This window comes from Thunnus thynnus, chromosome 24 (assembly GCF_963924715.1).
Source record: "Thunnus thynnus chromosome 24, fThuThy2.1, whole genome shotgun sequence".
Taxonomy (NCBI): Eukaryota; Metazoa; Chordata; class Actinopteri; order Scombriformes; family Scombridae; genus Thunnus; species Thunnus thynnus.
This window is the reverse complement of record NC_089540.1, coordinates 9,077,441-9,095,247: the sequence shown is the minus strand read 5'-3', so window position 1 is coordinate 9,095,247 and position 17,807 is coordinate 9,077,441. Positions and strand designations below refer to the sequence as shown.

General features: G+C 40.5%; 1 protein-coding gene and 1 long non-coding RNA gene across 3 annotated transcripts in view; one reads left to right on the top strand and one right to left on the bottom strand.

Annotated features, from left to right (window-relative positions):
- Positions 1-17,807, bottom strand: part of mcf2la (mcf.2 cell line derived transforming sequence-like a) — a 48,728-nt gene that overhangs the window by 10,466 nt on the left and 20,455 nt on the right. For both annotated transcript variants that reach the window (XM_067582617.1, XM_067582616.1), the window contains exons 2-13: positions 13,816-13,899; positions 12,237-12,351; positions 9,802-9,892; positions 2,964-3,077; positions 2,565-2,681; positions 2,253-2,402; positions 1,939-2,063; positions 1,724-1,838; positions 1,524-1,643; positions 629-820; positions 339-530; positions 41-194 (exon numbers count right to left, since the gene is read on the bottom strand). In XM_067582617.1, coding sequence (XP_067438718.1) covers positions 41-194; positions 339-530; positions 629-820; positions 1,524-1,643; positions 1,724-1,838; positions 1,939-2,063; positions 2,253-2,402; positions 2,565-2,681; positions 2,964-3,077; positions 9,802-9,892; positions 12,237-12,351; positions 13,816-13,899 — 1,569 coding nt within the window. The remainder of the gene's footprint in view (positions 1-40; positions 195-338; positions 531-628; positions 821-1,523; positions 1,644-1,723; positions 1,839-1,938; positions 2,064-2,252; positions 2,403-2,564; positions 2,682-2,963; positions 3,078-9,801; positions 9,893-12,236; positions 12,352-13,815; positions 13,900-17,807) is intronic.
- Positions 109-6,995, top strand: LOC137176740 (uncharacterized). The gene is made up of 3 exons (XR_010925859.1): positions 109-232; positions 3,000-3,115; positions 6,827-6,995. It is a non-coding gene; the product is annotated as an uncharacterized lncRNA (long non-coding RNA).

The following is a 17,807-nucleotide window of genomic DNA, read 5'->3' as shown; positions in this document are numbered from 1 at the left end:
CGCTGTCATTAAATAAATGTATCTTTTGATCTAGGCTTACTGGGAGAGGACTGTGGAGACTTCACTTCAGGTCTTGGTGCCACTGGCTGCACTGGTCTGGTCTGTTTGGCTGCAAGTTTCTTCAGGCTGACACGTCTCTTCTCGAACATCTCCTGGACAGAGCTTTGCTTCTGGAAAACTTTCTCTATCTGGTCCTGATGGAGGACGGAGAACAGGGATCAACATAACAACAGTAGGAAACATTATAAGGCATCACATGTAAAAAAATAAAAATAAAAAAAAATATTACATTGTCAGAAAAGCATATATTAAATCTGTTAAATCCACTTCCTACTGACCCTGAGCTGAGTAGTGAGCACCGCCTCATACTGGCAGCAGATGGCGCTGCGGTCAGTGAGGGTGTGTAGTGGTGCTGTGTCCAGGTATCGCTCCAGTTCTTGCAGAGCTGCCTCAGCTCCATCCTGAGACTGACAGCGGTCCACTGGTTGGCTGGCCAACAGGAAGATGCCCTCCTCACACCACCGTGATGCCTGGGAAGAAAAATATTAAGGCATTATAGGATTAACAAATCTGGCAAAAGTTCCTTAATCTTATATTTATCTCAAAAAACTGCTTGACACACTCTTACCTTCTCCAGAGCGTGGTGCAGCTCCATCGCCCGGAGCAGGAGGCTCTTCTTGCTCCTCAGAGTGGAGCTGATCTCCTCACACACTCCTCTCAGCTCGATGCACTTCGGCCTGATGGAGTCCTCAGCATAGTGGGAGTTTTCTATCAGCCTGTCACCTTCGCCGGCCAAGGACAGGGCATAGTCTAGTACCTCCTGTTGAAACACGATGAACATGTCTATTCTCAATATCAGATTATGCTTTCAAACGGAGTCAGGTTACATAAAGAATATTGGCTTGTCAGCAGTGGAAACATCATCAATCAATCGCTGACAGTGAAACAACTCCTCCTCCTCCTCCACTTCTCTCTTCCTCCTCCTCAGTCAGCATTCATTACTTGATGGAGTGGGACACTTATATTGTGCAAAGCAGCCATTCTACAATGTATGCGTTTTTAAGACGTATATCAGTGTTTTCAAATGTAGAGCTGATATTTTGAGGCAAATTGCAAGGTAGCCTCTTGAAATTTTGTAATTTCCTCACCATAAATCCAGTATGTGGGCCTCTGAAATAGCATTTAGATCTTTATAAGATTCTCTCCACTAAAAACCTGGACACTAATAATAATAATATTGGGATTGTATGTAGAGTGTCAATCATGTAATCAATCTAACTGAACTGGTGCAATTCACACGTGCACACACAGGTGCCCTCTCTACACCTCTCCCCATTTTCATTTAGATCCCAGTGTGAGGGGGATGGAATAGGGCATGATATTGATTATATCATTAGCTATATGGCTTCAAGGATGCATCAAAGGTGAAAAAGTTGAGCATGTGTTTTCTGAACCACGTGAGCTGCAGGATGAATCAGGATTGTGTGTGTGAGTGTGTGTGTGTGTGTGTGTGTGTGTCTTACACAGGCCTTTTCCTCATGCCCATTGAGCTCTCGGAGGACATGCTCAGCATGGACAGGGCTTACGCTGACCTCAGAAAAGCCTGATAACCGCTCCAATGTCACATCAAGCTGGGCACGCACCTACGAAAACACACATTGTTAATGCAATCGGCACACAAACTAATCTGTCCAAGAACTACATTTCCCATAATTCAACTCACTTCACGGAAGTGCTGTTCAAAGTGACGGAGCTGCAAACACTGCTCCAGCTTGGTGCGGTGACGCTCCCAGAAATCATCGAACGCTGTCTCTGTTTCGTCCAGCTGACCCAGGAGTCTGAGGGGGAGGGGAGGAGAGGAGAGGAGAGGAAGAGTCATTCATGCATTCAGTGACAACTTCTTGATCTATTTATGTATCTATTCATCCCTTCCTCTACCTCTGAACAGTAGCTAAGTTTTCTAGTTCATCGTGGGTCATGTTGTATTCAGGGTCTGTCTGTAGAGGCTCATTGATACACTCCAACAGGCGTCCCCCTTGAGACAGTGCCACCTGCAGGTCCTCCTGGAAATTGAACAAATTATATTAAGTCTCTGGACGTTGCATTTGCCTTCAATGACTACCCAAATATATTTCCCAGGCTTTAAAAACTGCCTAAAACTTTCCACCAAATATCCGTAAGAGAAAGAGGGAAACACAGAGGGACCTATGGTTGGCTGACATGAATAGAAAAGACAAAAAAGCATCTGTGACCTTCATTTTATCCTTCTTCAGAGTGTGTGTGTGCAGCAGGTTGGTGGTGGCCTCGGCATCATTGGGTAATTCTGTCTCTGCGAGCTCAGTGCCAAAGGCCTGCAGGGTCTGAGCCGTGGTCTTCACCATGAGAGCGAACGCCTCGATGGCCTGTGGAGGACATTCAGAGTATAAATACACAGAGGTCCATGATGCAAAAATACATGCATAGCAGTATTCACACACCGTGAAATACTATCCTATGTGCAAAAAATATACTTCAAAATGCAGTTGTATGTATGTGTGTGTGTGTTTGTGTGTATGAGTACATACAGTGCGATGTGAGATCCAGCTGTCATGGCAGTATTCCTGCGTTCCTCCCAGCTCTGTGGTCAGTTGTCCTGGATCAATATAGGCGTGGAGCTCAGTCACCGAACTCAGCATCACCACCTGAATGACAAACAATCACACAATCAGCTGATTATAAGAAGTATAATTATTAAATGATAAGAGCAATGAAAAAAAGAACATGAGAAAATACAAAACAGAAAGTGAATTTCACTAAAACAGAGTAAAGATCATTGTTCAACCCATTTAATGAAGTCTTATAAAACTAGTTCTAGGGGGAGTTGCAGTGACCTAAATAATGCATTCAATGAGTCACAGAAACACATACATTATGTAGGGACTGATTAAACATAGACACATGCAGAGTACAAGTCATACTGGCACCTTCATTTTGAACTCATCCTTGTTGTACTTGAACAGGAAGTCCGACAGTGTCCGCTGGAGCAATGTAGTGGGACGCAACACCAGAACCAAGTGCAAGATCCCTGGAAATGAGCCCTGAGAGAGAAACAGAGGAGCTGAGTTGTCAAATGCAGGTTTTTTATTCCTCATTTTTATTTAATATCTGTTTTCAAAATTATATATGTATGCATGCATCATTCATGTGTAACTTGCTTAAAAAGGCACCCTGTCGAGTTTTCTTGTAAACAAACAAAAGTGTTTCCCACCAAAACACATAATCAAACTGTATGCCAACTCAGTGGAATAGTATCTAACTAAAATGGAAGGAGTCTCTGTCTGTCTGTATGGATGTATGTCTGTCCTTCGATTTTCTCGACAACCGTTCATTTGATCGACTTCACACTTGGCAGTTATATTGCTGTGACCCAAGGAAGTAGTGTCAATAGCCTAGTCCCAAATAACTAGCTGTTAGCAATGACAGCAGCCAGTTTATCTCACATTCGCTGTGAGCTTTTGCTCCCAAATGATGCGTACACTCTAGCATTGCTAGGGGACACAACTGTGTCATGGCAGGTGTATTGCTCAGGACCCAAGGAAGCACAGCATTGACTGCGAAGTTGTTTGGATGAGCGATGTCAAGAGAGCTGCAAGCAGCAATACCGCAGACCAAGCAATATGCCCGTTCTGAACAGGCACGTTTTGAACAGGCACTGCACTAGTTGTAAGCAAAACAGGGACCCACTTGTAAAAACATTGTTCCATAGCACTGCTGATGGTCAAAAACTCCATATGGTACCTTTATTTTGATGCTTTACAAGGGCCATGCTCAACAAAAATGCTAAAACCTCACATTCGAGAGTTGCCTATATCAAATGCACCTTTTAAATTACAGCAAATATAAACATAAAGGAACTACATTGTATTCTTGGCATACCAAAGATGGTTTTTAATATGCTTTTTTTGCCATTGTAAATATGTGCGAGATGAGGTCTATAATTCAGGAATGGAATTATCTATCAACACTAAGTAAATGTAGAGAAAGTCTTGGTTTAATATTGCAGCTTCTGAGTCTAAAGCTGAACTGAGCCCACAAGTGTAACCACTGTGCCACTGCTGCAATAAAGAGACCAACCATGACAAGGTTTTTCTGGGATTTAATATCCCCTAAAACTCACATTTCTTCACAGTTGTTCCCTTGTCACACCTTACACCTGTAAACCCGGTGCTACAAGGAAAATTAATCCTGCGACTTGAGAATAAGCAGTTTTTGTGTCTCTCCACCTCCACACTAACAGGTTAAAATCGTGGAATTGCCTTTACACAGACGACAGCCCAAGAGGCCACTCAACCCGAAGGCTTTATTGGTTATAGCTTCCTCTAAAACCCCGGGTGAATTGCCTTGCCCTGTTAGGCATCATAAATCGATGTAGGGTGACATGTGCACACACACACACACACACACTCATGGACATACACACACACAAAGGGCCCGAGGCAAGCGCAGCCCATGAAATCTTTCGATGCCATTTATAAAGGCTGGACAAAAAGAGTAAAGATGTGATAGAAAATATTGGAAATGTTCAAGATGTTGTGACATTGTGTTATGTTTTAGGCTGATGAAATTTGAATAGTAGTAGTGTCTAGCTATGCTAGCTTTTGCTGCTCATGCACATAACCAATTAATGAGAAATTACAGTCTGTTCTTATCAGGATATGTATTATATTAAGAGGTTTTCTCATCTTTTACCCACTAAGAAGGATGTTTTAATACATTTAATGAATGTACAGTAGAAACTGGTCTCTACAAAATGGTGCCACCTGCTGACTACATCCATCATTGTCGTCACAAAGCTGATATTGATCAGACATCCCATAAAAACACTCACAACCGGTGCAATGATAAAATCTGTAACAAAATAAATTCTGTACATGGCCATGATTTAGTCTACAAGGAGACCTGCACACACCGAAGCCACATACACACATACATCAGTCATGAAATGCCTGCACGGCGTTGCCATGGAGACCAGTCTCCTTGGAAAATGCATGGAGAGAGATGGAGAGAAAGAGAGAGAGCATGAAGGAATGCAAGGGAGAGTGACGATGCAGAGAGAAAGAGGGTGTGTTTGAGACAAATTAAGGGAGAGAGAATGAGAGCGACAGAGTCTTCTCAAAGTGTCGATAGTGCTACAGCTTCACTCTACTCTTCCAGTCTTTTAATTTTGGCTCACACACACACACACACACACACCTCTGCCTGCTGTGATGTTGATGGAAACAGCCAGGTTGGAACACTCAACACTCCTACATGGTTCCTTTCCAATTCACACCCAAACAGACGCTTAATTTTCCACTTCTACTACATGCTCCCAAACAGTCCTTACTGCTGTAATGACACCTGCAAATAATATACTGAGAGAAAGAATAAAAACAGTAGAATCATTGCAATTCATTTTTCTGCCTCTTTTTTTTTATTGCGATGAACAGATTGTCCTTCTACCAGTAACACACCGTGCAAAAATATAAGCCATACATCTGTAATTTGAAGCCATTAAATTCAATAAACCCTTAGAGGTCTTGGTTTAATTTGTAGCTCCGCATTAACATGACAATACACACACGGCTTGGTGCGTCCCCTGACAGATGAATACAGACATGCTAATGCGTATACACGTCCCCGGATACACACTTATGCACACACACACACACACACATATATATACACACACACTTCTCAAAAGATAAAAGCCACACATAAATAAATGATAAGGATTAGATTTTTCTGTTGACCAGGGTGATTTATATTCTTGCAGTGAGGAAGCAGGGAGGACGGCCCACTCCAGTCACATCCTCTAATGACGTCCACATTGTTCTCCTGGGAGTTGGATTGCCAACATATTAAATCACCTCCCTCCACTTGCTCAAGCCCCCCCCCCCCCACCCCGTCTATATCACAGTGTTTGCTTTTGGACATGAAAAAAGTCCAGATTCTGACAAAGAGATTCACATTAAATCTCGACAGAGGCTGCTGTAGTGTAGCTGGTGTGTTAAAAAAAAAAAAAAAGTATTTGTTGTAACAAATTCACGCCTGTTGTTTGCACCAGCTGATGGAGCTGTCTGGGTCTTCACCCTGCAGCAATATTCCTCTATGCTTGAGTGACTGCATATTTATTACCCTACAACAGAGATGAAGGGATGGTGTCCCATCATTATCTGACTGAAATGCTGTGGATTAACCCCTATTTACCCAAATTAATTTCTGGTGTTGGGATTGTGAATCTATAGTGAGATTTTGGAGGAAGACTGAGTGGAAGCCTGTTGTTAAAGCATCCAGAAAAGACAAGGACTAACTGAAATTGAGATTGTGAGCAAGAAAGGATACTGACACTAGAAACATGAGTAATGACACTTGGACATATATGATTTATGCTGCCGAGCAGGAAGCTGTTGCTTTAATTCTTTGGTTACAGATTGAGGCTGATTAAGATCATAAATCACTAGAAAACCCCTTTACATAACTCTTTTTCTGAACAAGTGTGGAATAAACAATCTAAAAGGCTTAATGTAATTAATTTCTACAAAGAAAATCACATTATTTAAGACTCTTGTTGGAGTTTCTGTAATTTTGTGAGCGGTTTATTTCATGGTGACTATCGACTGGAGGTCAAAGTTCACACTTGTTTTTATTTACAGCAAGAATGTACACAAGACTGAACACTACAGGTCAGCGCCATCTGTGCATTGTGAGACAACCAACATGGCAGTGTGAGAGCATCTGTGCCTGCATTTTACACTAATCTCTAACAATACTGCCCACTCCGTTTTTTTTTTTCCCCCCTTTTCAGAGAGAAACCAGCAAACGGCAGGCAGGCGACCTTGAACGGCCTTGATGAGCAGATTGTCTCATGGGAAGACGGACGACCTTCATACTCCAGTAAGACCGAGCGTCATTGGCTGGTGGACAGAGCAGGCGTACCCAATGAGGACATCTACCAAAGGGGATCGAACAGAGGGGACTGAGGAGGACAGACACACACACACTCACCACCTGCTCTTTATGCCTTCAGGTTAAGTTATAATGCTGCCTGCTGCCATCATGGACATGCTTTTATGTATTCTACTCCCCCAACATGAAACATAAAAAGGATTTAAAGCTGACCACCATGTGTGTCTTTGTGGATATAACCTAAATCTAAGGATCCTGTCTTTGAAACACTTTCTTTACTTGAATCTGCTGGTTTAGATAGTGATATAGGATCTCTTATACAATTACACATTTTCTATTTCACACATTATTCCACCTTGCTCTCTCTTTTTTTATCTCATCGGTATGCAACATTTCTGTGTGTCTTGATGGCACTTTAATGACCAGGACTTCCTTAAAATATGCCAGGTCTACTGTAGCATGAGTTCATCACTAATTACAATCATTTTGAGATATTAATATACTTACTGTAAACAAAAAGCATCACCAAAAAAATGTATCAGCCTCTAACTGCTAGCAGGTCAAACTGAGTATAGCGGTAAAGCTTCCAAACTGCTTTGCAGCACCAAATGGGAAACTATTCTCTGTTAACAATTATCCCCCTATGATATCATTTCACTAAAACAAAAATATACATTACAGTGTTCCCAGTTTTTTTTTTTCCAAGTGCTGTGAGGGAAGGGAAGACTCCATGGGGCGGAGAGACAATAGAAACACAAAAGCTGAAGCCAGAGGTGAAGAGATGGATGAAAGAAAAAGGAAAGAGAAGTGATGAAAGAGAGAGGAGGGGAGATCCCGCTGAGAAGCTTCTGCTACCATGCTGAAAAACTCTGCTCTAACTGCCTCTCTGAATCATGGGGTTTCTATGGGGTATGATGAGGTGTGAGACTCACTTCATCATAGCTGTTGTACTTTATTATTTTCATTAAGACCAAATTACAAGAGTCTGTCTGACCAAGGAAAAAACAAAACATATGTATCTTCAATCAAGAGTTAGAACAAGCAGATACTGATGTTATAAATGAAAAAATAGTGATTTTAAGGTGGAAATCAGGGTTCATGTGACCTGTGACTAATACTTATAACATTAACCAAATGGTAATATCTTGTCAGTCATCAGTTATTGATAAAAATATGAAATTATATGATGGTTAGGGGTTTGGTAAAGTGTTCTAAATCAATATAAACAGTTTCCATGCATCTTGGTTTGGTTTTGCTCACACTTTCACATTTATATAACAGCAATAAAAGAAACAACTACTGATTGGAGCCATTGCACTGGAATAAGATAGCAGACCTGGAATAGTCCATTATGATTGGTGGGGGAGTATCTTGATTGTACAGATGTTTGTGTGTGTACAGGTTAAACTGGTGGAGTTCAGTAACTAAAGCAAGGAGCCTCGTAATGACTTCTTGGCACGGTGGGGACAGTTTCTTAGAAATACCACAGAGAAAACATTAAGCTTGATGATAATCAGTGTCCAATTACCATATATTTACATACATTTGCATACATTGAACATGCTAAACGGTGCAATACAGGATGAGCATCTTAACAACAGATGTGTAGAGTGCGGTGAAGCTTTAGCTTCATGTTGGCAGAGCTGGTTAATCGTGATTCACAGATGGAATAAAGGAGGACAATGCAAAAAAAAAAAAAAAAAAAAAATCGATAGGTGAGAAAACCAAAAACCAAAATAAATGAACCAAGTTATGTAAAGCCATAGTGAGACATGATACAGCATCATTCTAGAGAAATAAATAAAGACTTTTTAAACTTCAGTATTCTCAGTGTTATTAATATAAATAACAAGCACAGAATACTTTATCTGTCATTTGATGCTTCTCTTGTAGTCTTGTTTACAAGTTTGAAAATCCACCCACTGCTGCTGCTTTTCTGTTAAGAACGATTTTAGACTAAAATGATATCACAAAGAGAGCAGTCAAGACTGTTTGTTTCTTGAATGCCTCAGCTTAACCACTTTTTTTTTTTTTTTTTTACTTTTTCATGTTTAGGGCCTCTGAGAGCAGCCATTATGATTCCTTCTTCTCTCCTCCTTTTGGCTTTTTCTCTTTTTTAGCTTTACCCTCTTTCCTTTTTTAAGCATTTCCCTGATTGCCTCCATCAATATCCTTTATCCTTCCTCTTCTACTCCCTCCTCAATTGATCATTTTAGAGAGGAGGGAAAGATTTACACTTGCCCAAGAAGTAGGCTAGTAGGCTAATGGCACACAGATACAACGACATTGAAAAGAAGAAAAAAAATATAACAGAATGAGATGAATGGCTCACACAGTTTAGACTTTCTATTTCTGCTCCAACAGGAGGGTATCTCATTGCATGCACACATACAAACACCATGTTCACACATTGTGAGACTCCACCACCCACTCCAGCATAATATGCTATTTTTAACCCCCCCTCTTGCCTCGTTTCAATATCCAGAGAGAAAAAACACAGTCGCCTAGTTGCCAGTACACGTTCTTTTTATACACAGCTGAATAATGAATAAAAAACTAACTCGACTAAAACATATGTACAAGCTAGCGATTGCACACGAAAGACCAAAACATCCATTACTCTAAAGCAAATTATACACACACACACAGCTGACACCAGCAACTGCACCCACAGATCCATGTTTAAACATTAGCATTAACACATGTAGAGTAATGAACACACACCAAAACAGCTATTTGTAGTCAGAAGTACTTCATCAGCAAATGATGCACAAACAAATGGATCAGTGCTCACACGAAAGACAGTTTTCCCCTTCACTCTCACACACACACACACACACACACACACACACACACACACACACAGGGTCTTACTGCGATGCGGAGCAGGGTAGCCTTGACAGCGGCCCATCGGTCCAGTCGTCTGTCGATGACCAGGATGAAACCCACTCCGGATGCTGCAACACTGCAGGGAAAAAAAAAAAAAAAAAAGATACTGTTATCACGATGTGTGTGTATGTTTGCAAACCAGGTTTAGGTCAAGGTCCGAAGAAAATCTAATTATCGTATGAGGCATCACATTATTCCAACAAAGGAACTTTATGAAGCATGTTAATGTGTTTGCTCTGCTCTCCAGTATCACCCTAGAGCTACTGAGTGAGTTCCAGCAAGATGAGGACTTCATGTCATAGTTATTTCTTCTATCAGATATGATCCTAATCACTGAACACTGTAAGAATGACCTGTAATACTTGAGTAAGTAGTACATTTTCAAATAGATCTCCATCTCCTCTCTCCATGAGTACTCCGACAGTGTTTCAGGTCCTGTGATGTCCCTTTCTTTGGATTTTACGTGAACTAACAAAAATATAAAATCCATCATTTCCACCGCAGCAGATCAGAGCCAAATGTAAAAGCTTCCATTGACTGTCTTTAGGTTGGATCACAATAACAACATATAATAGCAGAAACATTATATGAAAATTTGCAGCACTTCAGTGGTCTTTGTTGGCCTTTGTGACAGTGAAACATATTATTTTGGGATTAAAAAGAAATGCTAGGAAAGGTTCAAACCTTGGAACCAACTGCCTGTGTGTCTGTAGTCAGCATTTGTCATCAGTGATGATTATGAGAGACCCTTGTGATTACCATGGCAACCTTGGCTCTGCATTTACGTGTGTGTGTCTGTGTGTGTTTGTCTGTGTGTGTGAAAATCTTGTCGTTCATTCCACAGGCAGTGCCATATGTAGCGGCCTCATTAAGCTAATGTGTGTGTGTTAGTGTATGTGTGTGTGTATGTGTGTGTATGCATGTGTAAATGCAGCATTTCCAGTAAAGGTCCTGCTACATTCTGACATCTAAACCCACAAGCAAAAAACAAGAATATTATAACACAACACACACATACACACACTGTGGGGCCAACATACAAATACTGCTGAGTTGGTCCATCTGGGTGTCATTATTTGCCAATTTTCAAATCATCACACACACAGACACACACACACATACATATTAAGAACATGAACACACTATAGTACCCAGTGAACGCTGCGACAGCAAATCTTCAATCCATCTTTAGTGGAAAAAAATATTCAAATCACATGAATGAAGCCGGGTGAACTGGGAAAATCTTTGCTATTCCAGGACAAAAAACCCAACAAATATCCTTAATATTCTGTTATCATCCAGCAATAATCCAATATTCCTTATTTTTCCCTTTATTCCGTGTTGTCAGTGTTCAACTCCTGCATCCACAATCATCTGTTTGCAGCTCACAGAAGGAGAGAGGTGACCGTTCACATCCTTAAAGAGCATCTCCCTCCTCCTTTTCCCTTCTCCCTCTGCTCCTCCACCACTTGCTTCCCGCCCTCAGCCAATTAAAACCAAGCTCTGCATCTTGCTGTTCCTCCACAGCCAATTGGAGCTCAGAGTGCGGCCGATTGGCAGTCGGGTGCATATAGCTGGTGGGGAGAAAGGGAGGGGACTCAGAGAGGGGGGTGGGATATGAAAGGTGATGAGCCGCAAGAAAAAAAAAAAAAAAAACCTGATACACTGAAAGGCCGCCATGACACACACACACACACACACACATATATGTATATATATAGATATCCAGATGCATACATCTCCATCCTTTCTCCCCCTCTTAATAAGAGTAAGTGTGTGTGCTATAGCGTGTGTGTGTGTGTGTGTGTGTGTGTGTGTGTGTGATGGGAGTGCAGCACTCAGCAGTAAAGGAAAGGTGAAAGAAAGGGAGAGGGCGTGAGAGGGAGGAGGTACAGAGGGAGGGAGGAGAGAATAAAGGAGGAGAAATACAGACAGAAAGAAGAAAAGGTAGAGGTGTAGATTATGATTTAATCTGAATTTAATTAGCAAAAAAAAAATTGCATTATGTTAAACCTCCTCAAGCCACACCTAAAATCTGTCTCTCTGCAAAAATTCATTCAGTCAAATTCTGCCTACATTAAAATCATCTCATTTTAAAAAGGAAATCTTAAATGTATTGCTTATTTTTCTCTCATAAACCCACTATTTCATCCTTTATTTTTCATTCCCAAAATCTCCTTTTCTCCACTCTTTTATTCCATTATCTCCAAGATTTCTTTATGTCTTTTGTGGCTTCATCCTTGCAACACCCTTTGGTGTTGTACTGACATCTGTTGGTTCCAAGTGGTATTACAGCTCTAATTCATTTGGCCTGATTCCTTTCACAGTTTGTTTGTTGTCAAACCAAATGTGGCTGACAGAAAGATAGTGTGTGTGGGTGTGTTTATGTGTGTGTGTGTGTGTGTGTGTGAGAAACTAACCTGGGAACGCTGGTGAGGTAGCTCAGGACATTTTGGATCTCCTCCTCTTCCAGCTCGCTGAAAGTTGGGAATTCTGGGAAGACGATGATAGGGCTTCCGTTTATCCCACGGCCCCCTGGAGACACAGGTGTTGGGGGTAGATCAGAGAGAGGTCCAGGCATTGTCAGCCAGGGGTTTGAGGTTTTAGAGATGTCTACTGACTATAAATTTTCCACAAGAACTTCAGATGAATAACTAATCTTATGACAAAGGATGTGAAGATAATAAAAAAACTAAACTAAAGTACAAAATCAAAAGGGCCTCACACAAACACGCACACACACACACACAAGTACACTTGGCTTCCTCTTTCGTTGGTGGGTCAAGTTGCAAAGCAGTTCATCATGGTGATGAATTATTCACATGCCGTCATTGGCCAGGCATTATCGTCATGGTAACCCAACACAGGGCCCTAAGTGTGTGTTTCTGTGTGCATCAGTGTGCAAAAAAGTTTGTTTCATGTTGTACAAGTGTTTGTGTTTCCTATCTGGGTCAACCTGTCATCAGTAACTGACAAAAGTGAAACTTTTCCTTGCAGAGCGGTCCAGCATCGACTGAGAGCAGCTCTCTCTTTTCTTGCTTTAAAGTTCAAAAATCTGATATACACAGAGTTTAAAGTTTTGACTTTATGCCTAAAGTGTTCCTCACTGCAGAGTAATCTTTCAAGTAATGCCACTTTTAAGTCTTTTAAGTGTAGACTGAGTAGAAGCGATGCTATTTCTGGAATCTGGATGACAAATCTGCACTGCATGTACTGTAAACCTCCCTGCTGTCAGACACACTACTTTTATCTGCTGCAATTTTTGTTACTGACTTTCTTACTTGACATAAAAGAAAGAGCTGTCAAACTGCTAAACATATTTACCATCCAACAAGACAGATAAGTACATAAAAGCCAAATTTAAAGTAAAACCAAACCACAAAAAAAGAGATACAATTCCAGAGGTTTTATGTTTGTTGCATAATGTTAACAACCCCAATTTGCGCTATCATTATCTATTATTATATAAGTCCTCCTTACTTGGCTTGAATGTGTTATTCTCTATTATGACAACCCAGTTTTACAAACTAATCTAATCCATGCTGCCTATTTGAAAATGCAGCAGAATGGAAACAAACTTAGATATACCTGAGGTCACTAGTTCATCTTGAATTTCACCACTTTACTTAACAGTGTTACATCGTTTCGGTCAATTGAATTTGTTAAGCTGATTCAAAATGTTGGGTCCGCTTGTATTTTTACTTATGTAAAAATGTCACGGCGGATATTTATTTACAGTTGCATTTACAGGTAACGCTGAGGAAAGCGTAGGGCTGAAAGGTGTCTGTTTTTTCGCTGCTGTGCATCATTAAAAAGTGATAGACACATATCTGTGAGTTATTTGTTATTTTTGTTACTTTTTTGCTCTTTAGTTTAAGCATTTACAGGTTTTCACATTGAAATTTGCTTAAATTGAGCCTTCCTTGCGAGTTAATCATCCCTAAAGTCCTGCTGTACAATAACAACAGTGAGATAAAGAGAGAAAGACATCAAACCAACCTGGCAGGATGGCAAACTGTTTCTGGAGTTCAGAGCCAATTTCTGCCGCGAACAGGGGGCCATCCTCCCTCTGCAGAATGTCATCTGGTGAGAGAAAGACAAAGACATACTCATTAGATACTAATGTCTCCACACACAAAAGCATAACATGTTGGAGGTTCTCAACTCTTTGCAATTAAGGACAGTTGGTTGCACTTCTGAACTCAGAACTGAGAGGTCACACCGGAGCTGCAAAGACAGTTAATGTGCCGTTTATTCCGGTGGTTGATGAGGTCTGGTGACTGTTATAAAGGTCAATTGGGATCAGACGACAAAGACAAAGAAGAAACAGTTACAATCAGGCTGTGAGGAGCGCCGTAGCTCATTGAGCACAATCTGATATAGAGCCAAAAAGCCAATGTGACCCATTTTAGTCTTTATAGCCAACAGCTGACCTTTTTATTACCGATGCTTATAGGTAATTCAATCCTGTTTATATAATATAAACTTGTTAGCTATCTAATGATTTCTACCTTGCAACCTTTTCTAGCCTCAGTTAAACACTCTTTAACATAAACTGAAACTATATTAATTTCAAGACTGTTCATTTCCTCTTTTTTTAAAAAATATATGTTTAGGTTCTTCAGCTGGAAACAAAGGGAGGAGTGCAGGAAATGGAAAGAAAGAGAGATCGAATGAAAGGGAGGAGAGGGGAGAAAGCGAGGCAGAGACACCAACAGGGGGATGAAATAAACAGCATTTGTATTTCCTCCTCTCGCTGGTCAAGCTGGATTACAGTAATCTCATTTAGCCCTCGGAGACATGTAGAGACAGAGAATGATGGAGATAGAGGGAAAGGGAAAGCATCCCCCCCTCTCGCCCACTTAGTCGCCATGTGTGACCCATGCATGCCAAACACAAAGAGGACTCTAAATTGTGTACAATCGTGCGTGTCTGTGAATGAAAACTGAGAATTTTTGATGTCATTTTAGTGTGTGTGTGTGTGTGAGGGAGTATCACTGTGAAAAAGTGTGTGCATGTCGGTATATAGACAAAGGCTGGCACTGAGGCTGGTGTGAGGGAAGCACAGTAAGGTTTCCAAGCAGTATGGTGGGACTGGCAGTGAAAGGCATTAATTACCATGTAAGTGCAAACCAAACAAACTGTTCACATTTTAGAGAGCAGTCATCCGCCCAAATCTCCCCTCGGGAGCAGCTCTGACTGATTACGATCAGTCTCCAACTTAGTAGACAGAATGACAGTTTGCTGGTTTCAGGCTCATTTAAAATGATCTGTTAAGTAAAATGAGTGGCGAGACGGGGTTGGAGGGGGGGTCTTAATCATCAGATTAATCAGATTTAAGCCAAAAAACGGCTTCACTTTCTCTGGTGTTAAAATCCCAGAACCATAAAGTATAAGAATAAGTAGCTTTCATCACCTTGAATATTTATTTATTAAGCCTATGCCTGGAAATGAAATGACTTGTTCTCAGCTACGTAAAAAATCACTATAAATATAGTTTTTAAAGGAAATGCCATGAAATTTATTTATGGCTTAATGATTATTTCAATCATTCTGCTGATTATTTTCTCTATGATTGATTAATCATTTGGTGGTTCTCAAACTTTTTCTGCCATGCCCTCTTCAGAAGCCAAAAAAAAATCAATAATCCTCACATTGGAGAAGCTGGAACCAGAGAGTGTTCTGCATTTCTGCTTGAAAAACTATTGAAACAATGGATCAATTATCAAATGTTGCCGATTAATTTTCTGTCAATCAACTAATCAATGAATTGACTAATTGTTTCAGCTCTGCCCGACTCGCCTTGATGGACTTGAGACTTGACTTGAACCCAAAAGTTTGACAAACAGCTTGTGACAGCATGCAACCTTTTGCAAGATACAGTTGATGGTAAATAAAATATTTGCCCCAAGAAGTAGCGAGTAGCCAGCTAGTTTCTGATGTTTATTGGTCATTTCTTCCATTGACCTTAGAAATCTGACAGATTAAGAGCTTAGATCCTCAGTAATGCTATATACAGCGTGTCAGCATACCGTTGGCTAGACAGTGACTCACACCGCATACTGTAGGTCTCATGTCTCATGAGTAGTCCGCACAAAAAGTGTTGGCAGCTGTTTACAGGATGTTCGGGATACATTCTGCCTTTTTTTAAGGTTACTTTACAAGTGGGTAACACGACATACATGTAGCTGTGGCGAGGCAGGAATCTATTAAACTGAAGGAGTACAACAGTGGCTGGCACACACACACGGAGTAATAATGCCAGTAAGTCACTGGGCAAGGCTCAGATATCAGGGGATTATGTTAAAATGAGAGAGCAGTGATTCAGGAATTCTCCAGCTACTGTGCATATACACATACACGCATACATTGTTATAATCTGTTGTAAAAGGGTAGGAGAGCAGCAGCAGAGGAGTTCAGTTAGGAAAAGAGGAACAAGGAGGGAAGTGGGGAAGGACAGCAAGTAGTGAAGGATATGAAGAGGCAAAAAAGGAAGAATTTGAGGTAGAAATGCAGGAAAAAAGGTAGAAAAGAGTAAAAGAAGGGTCTAAAATTCTAAGCAGGATACAGTTTAAAGAGATGGCTAACGTGGCACTAATGCAGGTCCACTTTAACAGACTTGTACAGACCACAGAGCTTGCAGCAAAGTCAACCAGCCTGTAATTTAACCAAAAAAGAGCAACTCTGCTATAATTAGCTTCTACTACAGCAGAAACCAGAAGGGAAGAAGAGAAGGGAAGGTAGGATGTGTTTGGAAAATGTGGATAAATCTCTTCACAGCGCCTTTAAGTAAAAGCACTAGATGTATACGTTTTAACAAACACTTTATGCACACGCTAACGTTACATTTGATATGTGGAGGCAGACTGCGTGTGAGCAAGTGTGTTGTCATATGTCAGCGTGTGTGTGTGTTTCAGTGTGTTGTAGGCTCACTGAGCCCAGCTGTCACTTCAGTGTGTCAGGCAGTAAGCTCTGGCTAAGACCCAGACTCTGGAGCACAGTCACACATGCCTCTGACTCTACTGTACCTACGCGTATGTTCGTATGTGTGTTTGATTTCAAGACTTAAACCCAATAGTCATGACCTAAAGCTGCTGTAACTGGGTTCTGACAGTCATGCTTTCAAAATTAACAATTCTTAACAAACTTAAGTCCTTAAGAGATCATTTCACGCTAAAATCAGCTTCTAAACTAAATCTTGGATGGTGTTAAAGTCACACTAATCACCACTTTTTTGTGTATTTGAATATTCGGTAGGCCAAAGAAGCTGTGACAGCATCAGTGAGTGTTAGTATGAGAAAAAGAGTGTTTCTCAAGCCAGGAAAATGACAGAGTGGGTTTGAATAACAGCTGTTCTGCTCTATTGTTACTGGTATAATTTGGACAGGAAATGCAGGGTGGTATTGCATAAGTATTGGGACTAACAGGATTTTTAATGATGCTTGGAAACAGCTGCTTTAGAATATAAGTCATCATGTTTTAAAATACTTGAAACACAATCTGCATCTTTGATGATTCAATGATTTCTGATTGTTGAATCTTTATATTTACTGTATGTTATTTCACTAGTTTCATTCATAATATGACATTTACATGTATAAAAGTACTAGAGCATGAAAGTTAGGCATGATAAATTGTTCATTAAGGGTTTTTGTGTTAATGAAATGAGTTTTTACTATTAAGAAAAGGAATTGTTCAGGTGTTTTGGAATTTAAAATTGTTCCTTTTTTTTATAGTATTTTGTTGGTTTTGGTTTTATATTCTTCGTTGCTCGCTCCATGTCCTCAAATGAGAAGAATCTCAGAAAAAAGTTCGCTTGTCTCTTGATACTATTGTAACATTGGTGGACAGAAGAAAGAAAACAGACTACCAAAACTGCTTTTTCATTGCAAAAACATTTCAAAATCCAACAACATAGAAACTCACATGACAATTGTCTCAACACAGCAACCAAAAGAGTTTCAAATCACTGCTAGCTTCACTGTCAAAAC